The sequence below is a fragment of the Poecilia latipinna genome, unplaced genomic scaffold, assembly GCF_001443285.1.
Source record: "Poecilia latipinna isolate Pla-1442-1.1 unplaced genomic scaffold, P_latipinna-1.0 Scaffold2697, whole genome shotgun sequence".
NCBI lineage: Eukaryota > Metazoa > Chordata > Actinopteri > Cyprinodontiformes > Poeciliidae > Poecilia > Poecilia latipinna.
The window spans coordinates 25,198-42,806 of NW_015115313.1; the positions used below are offsets into that span (position 1 = coordinate 25,198).

General features: G+C 35.5%; 1 protein-coding gene across 1 annotated transcript in view; it reads right to left on the minus strand.

Moving 5' to 3' along the window:
- Nucleotides 1–17,609, minus strand: part of LOC106938809 (neurogenic locus notch homolog protein 2-like) — a 71,400-nt gene that overhangs the window by 21,475 nt on the left and 32,316 nt on the right. The window contains exons 16-18 of the mRNA XM_015020985.1: nucleotides 15,237–15,358; nucleotides 13,052–13,173; nucleotides 10,899–11,158 (exon numbers count right to left, since the gene is read on the minus strand). Of these exons, the coding sequence (XP_014876471.1) occupies nucleotides 10,899–11,158; nucleotides 13,052–13,173; nucleotides 15,237–15,358 (504 nt within the window). The remainder of the gene's footprint in view (nucleotides 1–10,898; nucleotides 11,159–13,051; nucleotides 13,174–15,236; nucleotides 15,359–17,609) is intronic.

Sequence of the window (17,609 nt, forward strand, 5' to 3'; positions counted from 1 at the left end):
CCAATTGGCCCAAAAAAATTTAAAAAAAAAAAAAAATTTTTTAATATTCAAATTTTCAAAAAAAAAAAAAAAAAAAAAGCTGAAATTGGTTTTCAAACTGTTTATTTGGTTAGTTTTGCAGCTGATTTCCAAGATCAACACAGTTTTACAATAATTTTTAAAATATAATTTGTCAGCATATGTTAATAAATACCAAAGCTATTACTAGCTACTATTAGTTCAGCAGATACTGCATGTATGTCTTGAAGAACTTAGATTATAAATAAGTCCAAGACATCCAAAATTGTAGAAACATTTTTGAATTTGGCTTGTGTCACTTACATTTTAAAAGATAGAAGAAATATTCTCTCCTGTATTTTATTCAGGCTTTCGGGTAACTGCACTCTGCAATGTACTCTCAAAATCTAGACAAACCAAAGATGCTATTGCAGGAAAATATAACTTTTCATTGCCTAATTTTTGTGCTTCCTTGGACTTCATTTTATATCAAGTTTATATATAATTGGATATTTTGAGTTTCTAAAAAGCCAGATTGAGGTTCTGTTCATGCCTCAAGCTGAAACTTGTTCGGTTCCTGTGACTGACAAGTTTCTCACTAGTATTTTTTATTTTTTTTTATTTGAAATCACGTAAAAAATAATAATTTAAATTGCATACATAAACTGTTAAACCAGAGCAGAAACACTATAAATTATATTTGAATCTGATTTATGTTCATTTCTTAAAAAGAAAATAACAAACATATGTAACCACCAGGTTCTGTTTCTGCAGTTCAAAGAGTACAGAATTCAATCCTTCATGCAACCAAAAAGTGGGTTACTTGAATAAGTGGGTTGAGAATAGAAAAGTCTTGCATATAACCAGGATAGTGAAGCCTATTTACCACTCTCTTCAACACCTGGACCACCTCTTCAGCTCTGCAAATGAAGGCACAAAATGATTAAACACCGAGTTTATTTAAAATTTGTTTACCGTACAGCTGTAACCAACCTGGGACCTATTTTTAAGCATTATGTATAAATGACTCCACCAACCTCTTCCTTACTATGATGTGCAAGTGCTTAACCACAGCTGATGTCAAGCCCACAGCGTGCCTATGCAGTCTTTTTATCACACTCTGCTTTTGTGTTTTCAAGAGGCATTATTAACTGTGACCACAGCAGTTTTACATGTAGCAAAGATCTAGTCGGCTTCAAACTGCCAAACCACTTATTTGAGATCATTAAACACAACCCATAGCTTCTGTTTTTCCTTCTATAGCTCTACACATACTATAAGAAAATATTGTAAGCCACCCGCAGAAAGCCACTTAAAGCTATAAACAGCAAACTAAAATACCTATATTAATTTTGTCAGAAGGACTGGCTTCCTACCTATTTTTCAAAGCACAATCAGGCCTTGAACCATAAACAAACATCACCAATAAATGGCCTGTGACAACAGCAGAAACGGCTAGATGCACTTGTTCTTTCCTCTGTGCTTCATAATCATGTAATAAACGTTTGGGATTGCAAGTCTTTTTATTGTTAGAAAGAAAAATCTAACTTTTATAAAGAATTAAGATTAATAAAGCTGTATTTTCTCAAATGATTAAAATAAACTATGGAGGTTACTGGGTTTGAGCGATTACATAAGTCTTTGAGAATCAACAAAGTGCAACACTTTCTATTCTTTTATTTTATTATTTGTTGGGATAAAATGACAGAATTTTAGCAATAAATACTTTTGAAACCAGTTTATGAGGATCATTGCCATTGAGGCAACCTATGAAAATATTCCTCAATAAGGAAGAAAGTTTTGGGGTGTCATTAACAGTTCAGGCCCTCCTTTTCCCCATAGCAGATAATTCCAGTTTAGTTTTTCATGCTACTGCTAGTTTATTCTGTCTATATATTACATAAATGTTAAAAGCATTAGAATTTTTGCTGGAAAAATTTAAAACAGAAAATCTGTGTTATTCAACAAAACTGTAAATATGCTCATGTTCTCAGTGAATTTTGATTAATATCTCACATATCTGACAGCTATGCTGTGCTGTTATATACCATAAGTAGATAGATTTTGTTATTAATATTCTGCTGATTTAGAGATTTAAAGATATAAAAATCGTGCATTTCTTCACAGAGTATGAAACATTCTAGAGTTAAAGATGGAAATGTTTCTTTATGTATTTACCCGTTTTTTATGAACACAGTTGATTTAATAATGATTTTCCGCCACTTCTTGTATGTATCAGTTGTCTACGTTTGGAACAGAGGTCTCAAAGTTAAGGAAAAGATTAGCCTTTGCCCTCAACAATCAAATATTACTGACCTTTTCTGACCCTTCCCCAATGGGGAACACTCTTTAATTCGAAACCTAACATTTTCAACATAATAATGCTTATTTATTCTCTGCGTGCCTTCACTTTCAAAATATTAAGCAAAACCATTGTCCTTAATTTACATGCAGTGAATTGCATCCTAAATGGCCAATCTTTGACCTTTAATTTTTGATTTTATCTTGAGAGTTTTAAGTACAGCTACATTGACATTTAAAGTTACTTTGCTGGTTTCCTAAGGCACAATGCTAAAAGTATTAGTAATAAAAAACAAATATACAAAGAAAAAGCTTAAAAAAACTAACCTGTATGATCAACAGGATCCCTTCATCTAAGCCACGGCAATTTCTATAAATCCAAGTGTGGAGCAATTCTTCTCTAATACAGAAAGTAATACATAAAATATAATTTGCATTCAAACATCAGGTCAGTGCAATCATTGCACTGGCTACTTGTTTGAAAGAGGAAGGTTGGAAAATATTCCTTCTTGGTTTATAAAATACTGCATGGTCTTATCATATATTGGCTATGTTTTTTTATTTGATATTTTTCATCATTACTGAAAGTTTTTTTTTGTGTGTTTTTAATTTATTTTCTATACAGTGTTTCTTTATTTTCGTGTGACACAGAAAGAATGATCTTCTACGATGCCATAAAGTAAACCTGCCTATTTAGATATACTTCATCTGTTGGGGCAGCTGGTTTATCAGTTGAAACAGGTCTGCTATGCTTCACACAATCCAACTCCTTTACAAAAGGACAAAACAAATGTAATAAGAAAAGACTTTTCAACTCATCTGAGGTGGTGCATTCTCTCGGTTTATATTAGGTGTGTGTCAATTCTTTAACTGGCATAGCTCAACTGTGGCTCATTACTCAAATGTGTAGCAGGAGGCAAACTCAAACCTGAACCAGTTCTTTAGCAGGTTTGACCCATCACCATTCCTCCCCTTTACCCATCATCCATCACCCCCTTCACTTCAGAGGACTCAATCCCACAACAGAATGTTTGGGAAAAACCGTCAGGTCAAAGGTCAAAAGACACCGAGTTCAAAATACAAGCTTAATCTATGTACTCCAGATGCAGCAGCAGACAATCCACCCTCAGGACCCAAAGAAGACATAAATGTGGAACATAAAAGTATGTGGTAATGTGTTTACTTTGGGCAATATGTGTTTGTCAGAGCCTTATAACTGGGACGTTGTCCAGCGGGGGGACTTCTTTGTGATCGGGCCAAGAATTCCTCATGATTCAGATGTGCTGACTTAGGCTGCAGTTTGTAATAAAATCTTCGATGTTCAACTAAACTCCAGACTGCAGAGACTTATTCCTGAAGCGTGACCACACCAGTATACTGAAGACACTAACAGATTAAACCACAGGGAGCTGAATGTTGCTTGCCCAGGAAACTGCCAGTACCGCTCCTGATGTAGATTTAGTCAAAGTACCAGTGAAAACATTGAAAATATTACGCAGCAATCATAAAAGTTTGATTTCTCTCACATAAAAACACTTTTTCTGTTGATTATTGAGAAAAATAAAAATTTTTTAGACATGGCACTTTGTAACCCTTTTACTGTCATGAGGACACATGTTGAGGTGAGAGTTAAGGGGACTAAATAAAATGTAAAAACAGATAACTTCAATGTAATATTTGAATTTTTTTTTTTGCACAATCTTTTGAAAGGTGTGCATCTCACTACTGTGGGGAAACAAACTTCTTGGTTGAATAAAAATATTTTCAAATCTAAATCTCCCGGTTTTCTGAACATATTTTTAACAATTCCCACTCTGTTGAGTGTTGCTGTTTGCATTATCTGTTAGTATTTAAGTATAGTGCTTTCACTGACCATCTGCTCTGGTCAAACTAATAATTGTCTAATTCTCATCAGCATTGAGAAAATGCTTAATGCATCTCTACTCTAATGCACTTCACTCTTAATCAATGTGAAAACACTGATTAAGCCATATTGAGTGGAATTTGTAGGTATTACAACTTTTTAGGTTGTTTTTGTGGATGTTATTTACATTTGTAACCGTTTTATTTTATGCTGCTGCCTATTATTGCCAGGTCTTCTTTAAAAAACATCTCATTTCAAGGAAGACCTGGCAATGACGGGCATTATCTCAATGGTGACTAACTGGATTCCTGCTTGCTGTGTTTTGATGTCAGCCAATTTTGTCATCAACAAATATTAGCCGATAGACTACAGATCTCTATGGTAGGCCAAATTAAAATAGTTTCTAACATATACCGTATATATTGTGTTCTTAGCAAGAAGACAGGAAACCAAATCTCTCATTTGAAAAAGAGAAATCCTTTGGTGGTCGAGCCTGTCCCCCGTAAAGGCTTCACAGATCCAGCCTAAGTAGGCGACAGGAAGCACACTCAATGTTCCAAGGTTAGGGTCAGTGTTATAACCTCTCTATACGTACATTGAATGTCAAGCCGCTGGTGACAATATGGTTCATTGTAAAAAAGCTAAGTGTTATTTGTTTCGTTTGTTGTTGTTGTTGACCAGGAACCCTACGCACTACACACACACTCCCCTAACTCCTTCATTTTCAGGTTTCTCTTCTATGAGGTTTGCCACTCCCCGCTGGGTCTCCTCATTAGGAGGAAAGCGGAACAGCTGTGCCGGTCAGAAAAGATGACTTTAGCCTCCTGGTCAGAGTCTCAGCACAGTCATTGTTCGCAAGAACAAAACCTGCCTATACAATCTCTCCATGATCAAAGGATGACTGTTGCACCTATATTTTCTTTTTATTTCATTCAGCAAACTTTGGTTTTTGCCCTCCAGGTTCACACGGTGTACCTTTGTAGACAAAACTCACTCCCATTGTGACTGTGTTGTGCAAAAATCCTTTAATGTTAGTCCCACTAGAAACCTCTAAATGACTGCCTTTTAGAACATGAAGAACTGAGGAACACTAAAGTTGCCACATCAACAATTTTTAAAAATCCCCTAACCCTAAATTAAGTACTTTGGGAAAACTATGACCACACACTTATCTTTATAAAAACAATCTGTGCAGAAAGTCTGACAAAGAAAAATCTGTTACCCTACAGTAAGAATGCATATTTTTTTCTGAAGAACTGTGTAACTTATTTGATCAAAGACAGCCTTGATAAAAAGTCTTGACAAAGAAAATCCTCTAGCTCAGTTCAATCAACCAGTCATTGATTTTCACATTTCAAACTGTGTATTTTGTATGGCACAGATTACAGGAACTGATTTGTTTTAAAATTTGATTTCTTGAAATTTGAATTAAAACTCAACATTCTGAGTAAAATACTGGCTTTAAAAAACAAACTGTCCAGCAGTTTTTGAGTAAGTTTGATTTCATTTTCCATTTTTGCTCATTTGCTGTAAAATGATCAGAATTATTAGAATCTTGTGTGCCTATTTATTTGACAACTACACCTTATTTTGAAGAGGCAACCTGAGTCTACATCTCTACAGTGGTAGTGGAAACATTTCTTGACATCTTATTTTTTGTCACACCATAAAATACAGTAACTTATTTTACAAACTTGTCAGCAATATCTTCCAATAGTTGCTTTCCACGGTAAAAGTCTCACAATATTACATACTGTATGTAGAGTTCAAAGTTTACGAGTTAAGGTAAATGAATATTCAGGATTGGGCTTCATTCCAAAATCCAGTAGTTGAGTCCAAGTTTTACAGGTGATAGTCCTTCAAAAGCTGGTACCAAAGTAGAGAAACTTAAGTCTTTATTTAGAAAAAAAAAGTTTCCGTTCTTGCTGATAGACAAATACAGGAGCTTTGATCCATTCATCTGACTGTTTGAAAACAACCTATGATAAATGAAGTAAAAGATGGTTCAGTCAATCACATGGTATAAGTTTATATGTAGTGTATTTTTTTCATAGAGTCTCTATGGGTTTCCCCAGCTAGTTTTGAGCACCAACCTATCTTAATTCTAATACAGTTTATCTATAATAAAAATAAAGGGTAACGCTTTATTTGAAGGGGGGGTGAATAAGACTGTCATGACACTTTCATTAACATGACATAACACCTGTCATGAACATGAATAAGCCTTCATGAATATTTATGACTGTTGTCATAAAGTGTCATTCGGTAAATTATGACACTTTTAATAGAAAGTTGACATTATTCAAAATGTCTTTGTTATGACAACTTGACATTAATCAAGAAATCATTACTGATATAAATTTGTTATAAAAGTATTACTGATTGCACTTTAAAAATTGGGTAACTTTATGTTATTAAAGGTAAAGTTTAAACAGTAATGATTTCCTGGTTAATATCAAGTTGTCATAACAAAGACATTTTGAATAATGTCAACTTTGTATTAAAAGTGTCATAATTTACCGAATGACGCTTTATGACAACAGTCATAAATATTCATGAAGGCTTATTCATGTTCATGACAGGTGTTATGTCAGTCTTATTCAACCCCCTTCAAATAAAGTGTTACCAAATAAAGTTTAGTTTCTGAAGGAAATAGGATTCCACCAATCCATCATTACATTAGCCTATTTGGTATGTTCACTACTGTAGCTGGCTGCCATTACTACCTGCATAGCTTTGGTGTTTCTCTGTGTGTTGGCTCAACATTTGTCTAAATGCATATTGATAATTGGGTTTGCTTATAGATCAAACATTGGAATTATAAATGCTTGCCAGCTATGACGCATCATAGGTGTCATAGCTGCAAGGTATACCACTAAAAAGCTCTTTGTATGAAAAGATACTTAGGCTATTTCTTCACACAAACACTCTTATACACATAGGCATATAAAATAGTTCTTTTGCTGCTGTTTTTTTTTTTTTCCTGATTTTTGAAATATTTCAAGTGGTTTTATGTTCACAGAAAAATCACTTTAACCATGAAATTAAGTGGTGCACCAATAAAATCAGGCATGATTTCCTTAAAGAAATCTTATCTGCTGAGCTTATCTGTCTGTGGAGGAGAGGTAGATAAGATCCATCCACCAGGACATGAATGATTGCAGTTGACAATAGTCACCCCACTGTTTCCAGCGCTCTATAAAAATTTAGCAACTTTCTTACTAAATTTAGCAATACGGACTAAAAAATTTATGTTGGCCAAAATCGGAATCGGAAGGTCAGGCTTTTTAAAGATTGTTGATCAGCCAGAAAACTGCAATCGGTGCACCCCTAATAAAATCAATCTTCTGTGAAAATGATTATGCTACAAAATTCATTACAAATAATTGTCTTTATTAAAAATGACTAAAATATCCCATGAACACAAAGATAATACGTGTCATTCTTGACACACAAGAATGTAGTAGTATTGCTGACAGTACCTATGGAGTGTGTTCATGTTATCCTATTTAACACCAGGAACAAAAACAATTCTTAAGTATTATGGATGTGAAAATATCTGTAGCAGCAGGTGTAGAAGATCCTGATTAATATATCAGATTGGATCTATTGTATAAAATTTGATGACAAGTTTGATAGTCCTCCAAATGTGATTTTGGAAACATTTTTGGTTTTCAAGAAAACACGCTACGGGGTGACTGTGACTCAGTTTGAAGAGTCGATGTCTTGTTATCTAAATGTTGTGGGCTTGATCCCAGCTTCCTCCTGCCACTTGTCAATCTGCCACCTAGTTAGACTAGAAAGGGTCTACACAATTTCAGTCCTTGTGTTAAATCCCACATATGGTAAATGGACAGAAATTCAATTTCATTGTAATGGAAAAATAATATGCATTGGTTTCTGTTGTTACATTTGGACTGCAGTTCAAAGATTAATATGTTTAAACTAGGGGAGCAACTGCACTTCCATAAAATCAAAATTAAATTCCAGTTCTGATGTCAAGCTAGCCACATATTTTCTGTATGAAATTTCCATGCTATCCTTGTTCCTTTTTTTTTTTTTTTTTTTTTTTTTGTAGCTCACATTTACCTCATAGTCCAGAGACATATGAAAAAAAAAAATCAGAAATGCTAAATTGACCATAAATATGGCCTTGAGTGCATATGATGTTCTGGCTCTGCAAAAGCCCTGTGGTAAACTGGGGTCATATTCAAAGTGTATTTTTCCTCTGGTCCAAAGACAGCAAGGTTGAGCTTTAGGCCTCCATGGGCCTAAAGAAGATGAAGCAGGTACGGATGGATGAATTTCGAAGCAGTTCTGTAGTACACACACCTGCAGGCTGTCTTTGACCACCAACTACTGCGAAACTGCTTTTGAACTTAGTTAACACTCAAGGTCCATAATAAGACTAATAAGTCTCCATTAAAAACAAATCTTTTTACGTTTCAGTGTCCTTTAGTGAACATTCACCAGAAGCTATACAGAACAATAAATGAACCAAATAAAAGTGAAATAACCTTGAAAACATTCATGTCCGATGGTCATCTACAGAATGTGACACACAATTTGCCTTCGGGATTAAATTTGCAGACATATGCAGATTTTTCAAAAATCTAATTAGACATACTGTGAAGCCAACACAATTTCCTTGACTTATAACCTACGTTCAATGGTAAATAACAACTCAAGTCACAAGTTGTATAACAGCTCTGTGACTGTTATGTAGGTTGGATTTATGGTGAATAATAAGGAAGAGTAGTGAGTCACAGTCGCTTGTGTGAAGAGAAAACGACCAAGCCCACGCAAAGCTCTTGTTGTAATGTATGCAGCCAGTTCCCAATTTCCTATTCCTCTCCAAGGAACCTTTCTGAAACTAACCCAGCTGCTCTATTTATATCTGGCAACATCTCTTTCATCTCTGTGCAGAGAGAGCCATTAGTTACAGCGCAACCTCATAGCATCCAACCTGTATGATGAGAAGTTAGCAAGTAAAGAAAAAATAAATCAATTTCTATGATATAAATGTCGGATAAAATCTAACAGAACTAAAATTTTCATTTTCGATGCAAGCAAAAATCCATGTAAAATCTACATGCAACCAGATGTTTGTTAAATACAAGCAGATTTGTGTACAGGAATGCTCAACCACCTGATAAGTTTAAAAAAGCAAACACCAATATGTTATTGATGTTAATGTGTTAAATAATTCTGGATAAAACAATTTTACCCTGAATAAATGGCCTTTTTTTAAGCTGGCCTTTTAAATATTTTGTATCATTTATTTTAAGGATCTCTGTACATCATGTTTACTGATGTTACTGTGTTTCATTTATTCATTTTGCTTTTATAGAACCAAATTCCTTAAGTTTGTGGATGAGATCCTCTGTTTGGTCATTTGGGTTGGGATGGTGAGAAGCAGCAGTACCCATGGCAACCCCGCAAGGGATAAGTGTGTTGGATAATGGATGGATAATCAAAATGTTAACCCATGTCATGCACTTTAATGGCAATTTTACCTGATGGTAAGTAAATACGTGCAAACTTCTGAATTTAAAGAGTGTTTAAATAAAAATAAAGAAATACTCACTTAGTATTGTGGCAGTTAGCAAATAAAAAAGTTGGGTTATGCTTAGCTTACTTAATACAGGAAAATACTAGTTTCACTAGACAGTGAGAATTTTTTTTAAACTTATCAAACGTATAAAGATCTATATACCAGATATATACTTGTAAATTCTGCAAACATACAATATATGTGTAATGAAATACCCTTCATTCATCAAAAAAACATTTCTGGATATTTCTGATAAAATATTACAGAGTTTATTGCGTATAAATATTACAGAGTAGCATGCACTTACTCAGAGGCTGCAAACCTGGAGCAGAAATGCAATTATTTTCCAAGAAAGTCATCATCCGTCTGATCCAGAAGGAGGCATTTTCTTACGTTCTATTTTCATGGTTTGGTTTAAGTGTCTGACATGCCCAGGCGGTCTCAGACCACCTGGGCATGTTCTTTCTTAGACTTTCTCTTTGTTCTTTCTCAGACTTTCTCTCGTTCTATGACTGTTCAAGATAATAACTTAAAATTAGTTTGAAAATCATTTATGTAAACTTCAGCAAACGAGAGAAAAAGAGACAGAGGAAGAGAGAAAGAGACAGAGAGAGAATAAATACTTGATAAAAGTTAAACCTTTAATAAGCTAAGGTGATATTTTCAACATTCATTTCCTATTTTTTAAATTGCTTCAGACTGGCTAAACCGCATAGCAGGATATACCCAAAAAATAAAAATAAAATCAGAATAGACAGTTATTTTGCAATCAGTATAATACAGTTTTATCCCAGTTAAGTTCTGCACTCTCTGATCTCACCATATTATTATTTTTTTTTACTTATGCCAGGCATTTAAGTCTGACAACACATCTGTGCCGCACAAATATATGCCTTACCAACATATATTTGTTGGTTCGGCAGTGATGCGGCATCCATTGAGTGTGGGAGAAAAGCAAAAGAGCAAGCAACTGCTGGGCTTTCTAGAATTGCTTTAATATCTGTTAATAAAGCAACATTTTATAGAAATAATATAATTCAGATAAAGCATATATGCTACTTTTTCTTTGCAACTTCGATTGAGCTTTACAACAGCTATTTAAATACTTCATGTAGAAATTACTGAAAATGGGAGCAAATTATAGAAACGAAACTATGAGGCTGCTGCAAAGAGTTCTCTCACCAGCTGGGCATCTGCAAGAGGCTGTTCCATTGGAGCGTGTCAGGCAGGTGGAACCGTGCAGGCAGGGGTTGTGGAGGGAGTCGCAGGGGTCATAAGGCAGGTCACACAAGAGGCCAGTGAAGAAGGGGGAACAGGTGCAGGAGAACTCCCCAGGTATGTCTGACTGCGTGCACCGAGCTCCATTTAGACAGGGTCCAGAATCACACTCATTCACATCCTGTGCACAGTCCACACCTGTCCAGCCCGGTGAACAAAAACACCTTGAATACAAGTGACAGGAGACATGTAGAAGTAATTTAATAACAGTAATTTAATAACACTAATAAAACAATTCCTAAATAAATTACGTACAAGAAAGGGCGTTTTATAAGTAGTTCAGTAAATTAAGTACGTTCATGATTTTACAATGTCGTTCCCTCATCAAAAACATAGCTAGTGTTGCCTTTGTTCTTTCATGATTGCTTGAGAAATCCTTTAATCTCCCATGGCAACCATTCAACTGTGCAAGACGTCTGGGTGGACCAAGCGCCGGCTTGGATCTTATTTCCGTAGTGTCAACATTCAAATATTTTTATTTCTATGTTGTTTCACGTCAATCCACACTTTCAGAATCTATAAATAACTCAAAACGTCCTGGGGAGACTTGTTTCTTGTTTTTGTCGTGGTCAGTCATACATTTAAATATATAAAAACTTAAAATGAATGACATAATACAATAAGCCAAAAATTATAACAAAAAATATTGTGCACTTACTAAAAATAGTATAATTTGATCCAAAAGAATGTACAACAGGCTAGGATAATTTAAAATTTTTTACAAAATGTGCATATTTATGCATGAAAAACAACAAAAGTGTACTGTGCTTTCCGTTTTAGTCTCACACCCAAAACAAACTTCCATGCAGCTAATTGCCCTCAGAAGCATTCTAATGAGTAAATGAAGCAAGTTCCCCTGATACTTGTGTGCCCAGTTTTACACAAGGGAACACAACAAACATACGGAAAATGCGCTCTGCTCAGATGAGACCAAAATTGCACTTTGTGGCCAACGTGAAAAGTGCTACATGTGGAAGAAAACAACCACTGCCCGTCAACTTGCATTTATCATCACTATGGTCAAACGACTTGAGAATAGGCCAAAGGTTTGATAAGGCGCTGATTTTTAGAGTGTTGTAGACAATAGCTACGGTATTCTCAATGCAAAACACTTTTATTTTTATTTGTGAAAAATATTCAACTTTGAATCCTTCCACTTGAAAGTGAAGCATATTTTTACTATGTTACAGTAAGTTCCAATAAAATACATCCACAGAAACAATACGATTGCATAAGAGTAAAAAGTGTGAAAATATGACCATAGACTATTTGTAAAAAAAAAATTTGTGAAAAAAAAAACAAAACAAAAACATCCAAATCTGTCACTCTAACATTACAATAAAATGAAAGTGATCAAACGGACATTAATACTTTGCATGCTATTGTAGAGTAATGTGCGGTATTTTACATTCTACACATTCTCTAGCATACAAGTATAATGTCATACACGCCGGCACTTCTGTCCTGCATCTTTGTGTAAGACAGTGTGGGAAATTTGCAGGTTAATTGCACTGCTGGTGAGAGAAGCTTTTAATTCTGGATGGCTGAATGTAGGACACCAAAGGTGAGAGTGCTGAGTGGGGATTAAAAGGAAATGCTTGCATGCTTAACATAGAAAGAGGGACATGGGATAGAGAATGAGAATACCTGCGTGTCTATGTGTGTGTGTGAATCTGAAGTACTTGCTCTAAAGCCAGGTGGATATTTCACTTAGTGACAGCAAGCGCTACACAGTTGGCAACGATTCCTCATTGCATTCCTGTCCAACCCCCAACTTTTCCACCTGAAGCACTTTTACGTGTCCCCAGTGAGAGCGGGGCATAAGCCGAAGCTGCACCACTGGCTCTCTTCTCCGATGAGTCCCAGATCCCCTGAAACCTTTTCATGCTGTTAGCCATTGATTGTCTCATTTGTTTTACTTGCCATCTGCAATTCATTATCCCCGCTGTCAGTGGAAGGACATATTGCTGCCTCTAAACAGCTTCTTTTTATGCATTTATTAAATATCTGATGCGAATTGTGAGGACAATGCCCTCGAGCCAAATAGCACAACCTACTTGTAGCCGTCAAGAAGGTCTGCGCAGGTGGCGTTGTTTTTGCAAGGCAGCGACAAACATTCATCAATTTCTCGTTGGCAGTATTTCCCCTCCCATCCGGACTGACACACACAGTCATAGCTCTGCAACAGAAAAATTGGAAACACTACTAGATAAACAGAGGGAAATTTTGACTCGTCTGCACTTGGTATTAAAAGTGTTTAAGCTAAAGATAGGTACAAATTGCAATGTCACATCTTTTGAATGGGATGCATATGCAACAAGAAGCTGTTAATTGGTTTGTCATGTAGCAGATATTACATCCCGCTAATTTCTTGAGCAAGAAACAGATGATGGAATTCTTAAAACATTTGAAAACATTATGAATAAAAAATACTGCAGAATATAACTTCCTACTCATGAACAAATATTCTTTCCTCCGGAAATCTGTTTAAACTCATAGAGTCATGGTAGTCTTACATTTTCCTATTACCACTATGCAGATGTATTCCTCCTACTCTCCACCCTACGGACATTATGAAAGCCTGTTCCTCAGTGCCATTCAATATACACAATATGAGCTTTTATAAGCATGCGGTATTACAACTGTGCTTTCTTACAGGGAAAGGTTGTTAATAGCAAATTAAAAAATAATAATAACCCCCTGAAATGTATGTATGTATTAGTATTTTTGGAGATCCTGTGTCATAAATTGTCTCTACAGTTCTATTTAAACCTTGTGGATTTGAATCAACATGTGGACTGCTTGTCACTTAGCCATTTTTGCATTATGAGTTATGATGATAAATCACAACATGGCGGATAAATGTTTTGTGCCCATTGCTTTCTGATGTAAATACCTCTTTACGTACAATATAAGGGGCTGCAGTGAAGGGTTGATGCGAATCCTAACATGTCAACATACTGTTGAATGCTCTAAAGCAACTTTTGGCCTAATGCAATATAACCACTATTTCATGCAGCGGAGGGAAGCCTTTAAACTTTGTCTGTTATAATTTGCACCATATAGGCTCAAAAGGCAGAGAGGGAAATGCCGTCATCTTGTGATAAATTAGATACCTCCAGGAGACTCCAATTCCTTACCCCTGGCAAAAGAACATAATCTCATTTTTGCTGCTAAGTCACCTTCAGGGACTGCAATTCTCCAAAATAAGCAAAAGCTCCACAGGACAAGGTGTTCACAGAGACAAACAAGAAGTGTAAACAAGAAGTTTCCGAAAACCATCCCTATTTGAATAATGAGATAATGAAAATTATTCCCCAACATTAGGATTAAAAACATATTGCCTGAGATGCCATTCTAGTCTGTTTATCATGTTCAGTTGTATCTAAAAGGAGTTTTAGGGAATTCCACTTAAAGTTAGAAAAGGAGCAACAGTAGGATTTTTCTTTGTATTTTGTATTTTTCCTGAATTTACCATTACATTTAAAAAGCTCTTCTTCAGTTTCAAGAAAAACTTCTTCTTAAATGTTCTTAAGTTAAAATCTGTCGAAGCTTTTTAAGTGTGTGCTTGTAAATCTCCTCAACAAATCCAGAAAGAGCCTTGATTTAGAATACTCTCAAGGCTATAGTAGATGTATTACTTTAATAGCTTTTTCTATCACACTTTTTTCATTACAGGCACATTTTCATTGATATGTTTGGTTGCAACACTGTGAACGGTCACATTTCGTGGCTGGTTTTTCTTGTGGAGGGTGCCAGCGACTGGCTGCAGGACAACTGAGAAGGTCTCCCATGATTGTGCAACCCATAATACAATGCAACATTTTTCAATTAACAACCCTTCCTTTTAATTGCTTTTAATTAACCGCTACAGACACTTAAAAATCACTTTGTGTAATGAACTGAAAAAATATATTGCTTTGAATTGAATTATAATTAAATGTTTTAATGACGTTCTAATGTATTGAAATGAAGCTGTGTGGGCCAAGCTACCAGTTTACTCAGTTTCAATAGGATAACCAGACTGAATACTTTACACTGCAAAGGAGCCATAAAAATGTAACATGCATTTCTCCCATTAAAATATAACGTAACTATCCTTCTGTTATCAAATACTGCTAATAATATATATGCCTACAGGACACATCCCAGTTTGAAGCTTTAAAAAAAAAAATAAATAAATATATATATATATATATATATATATATATATATATATATTTGCAAAAAAACCCCACTCACCTGATGGAGATCCTTACAGACAGAGTTGGGACTGCACAAACTGTTCACGCAGTCATCAATGTCTTCCTCACATCTCAGGCCAGCATAACCAGGACTACAAAGGCAGTAAAACCCATCTACAACTAGAAGAAAGATAGTAGCACAATTATAGGACTTTGTACTGTAAAAATAATTCATTGCTCTGTGGGTACTAAATCTCGGCAAAGGTAAGTGCTGATTATTAGCATAAAGCATAATGACCGTTGGGAACCAATTTTTTTTTTTTTTTCCTGTGAATATGACCTTTAAATAAACACCTTCTGCAGCATCAGTAAAGCCTTTGTTGGAAATGCGTCTTGAACATTAGTCTGATCGGTTTTGCCATTATGAGCATCTTCAAATCAACATTTTTTATAGAAGCCATACATTCTTCATTGCTGTCTCATGTTTCTTCTCAATAAAATATTGTCTTTTAAAGAAGCACACTCAACATGCACGCAGGGCATAGCATAAGAGGGAAAGTAGATCAACAGAAAAGGACAGCTCAAATCCTTATGGTTTTCTTTATCCAAATACTATAAATATGCCAGTTTTTTTTTTCCATTAAAATTTAGAATCTCCCACACAAAATACTGCATTCCTCCCTCTTCTTAATTATTAATGACGTTAAATAGAGATGCCTCACTCTGTTTCTCCTGCACAACATGGGTACAGGCAGCCAGTGACAGAGGTAATTGCAGTTCTTACAAGAGTAAATTTATTACTTCCCCAGTGAGGGTCCCAGGATTCTTCATTATCCCAAAGATTTACCACGTAATCTATGCTGTCACTCTGTCTTTTTGCGTGTAGATGCTATTACTCTCATTAAATGCTTTAAGTCCTGGGTGGCAGCAGCATTACTCATCTCAGCCACTGTGGCTATGCAATGCTGTCCCTGGTGGCTGGCTGTTGCCGAGCACCGGCCAGTAGGATGTAGAGGCCCTTGCTCTCTAACCTAAAGAGACCTGGTTATGCTCGGGATTGGTCAACAGAGCCGGCTGAGGTGTGCGGTAGCACTGAGGGGAACAGACAGTGATCCTTAGACAGTAATCAACTGCAATTACATCTCGTTTTACAGAACAAGTAAGGTGAAACTGTAGCAGGATTTCAGGATACATTAATGGCTAGATGGTACAAACGTTATGCTGCAGAATTATGTTTTTCACTGATCATGTCCTACCCAGAAAACGTAATGGCACAGGAATGATCTTATCTTTCTAATCCATAGAAAAGAAATGTATTAAATTATAGAACAATCGTTGGTCAGTGGGAAGTAACTCATACCTTTTATTACGATAATTCATGATTTATAGTTTGCATCATTTTTTATCACTATGACCAATTAGTTTTTAAATTACATATGCTTGAGATGACACATAAAGGCTGAAATCAAATTAGGCTTACAAATTATGTCATTTATCATCTATAAGTTACATTAAGCCACAACATTTGCACTAATTTCTGTATAAAGTCATATTAAGGAACCAGTAAGGTGTGCTCCATAAAGCAATGTGTGGGACTCTCATGCCTGACGTCAGATTTATTCCCACGTAATTCATATTAGCTGTGAGTGCGACCCTACAAAAGCATCGGCTTTAAAAGTGGGTCAAATTAGTATCACAATTCAGGAGAAAAAGAAAAAGCAAGACAGACAGAGACACCAGTGAACACAGTTTTAAATCCATATGTAACCACTCTATTTTACTATGTTCAGGATATTTAAAGGGAGGCAACAATGGCGTCAAAAGGAGGGCAATTTTTAATGGGTTATGAATGTGAGATAGTGGGAATGTGTTATTTATGTTATTAATGTCTAAACTAACATTTATAACATAAATAACAAACGTGTTATGTGCTCAAAATATAAATGTGAGTGACTGAAAAAAAAATAATAAATAAGGAACACACACTCTATTGTTTATTTGAATTAATATAACCTTGTCTTCTGTCATTAGACTTTGATTCCCCAACTACACATGCACAGCTTTCCACAATTTTGCATCATGGGCAACATGGATATGTAGAATATGTATTAAATTGTCAAAACTCAAAAAAACAGTGTATTTATAAAGCAATACATTGTGAGCTAGCTAAAAATATTTCCTGTTCTGTGACAGCTTCAGGAGACTATAATACTGAGGAAGACACCCAAGTGACTTCTTGGAGAGCCTCACAGCCTTCTGTTACTGTGTAGCCACGCACTTCAGTCAAGAATCAAAAATTGAATAATCTGGCCTGGGAATTTCTGTCTTCCAAAGACAAAATCTTGTTATTTTTGTGTGTGTGTGTGTGTGTGTGTGTGTGTGTGTGTGTGTGTGTGTGTGTGTGTGTGTGTGTGTGGTGGGTATATTATGA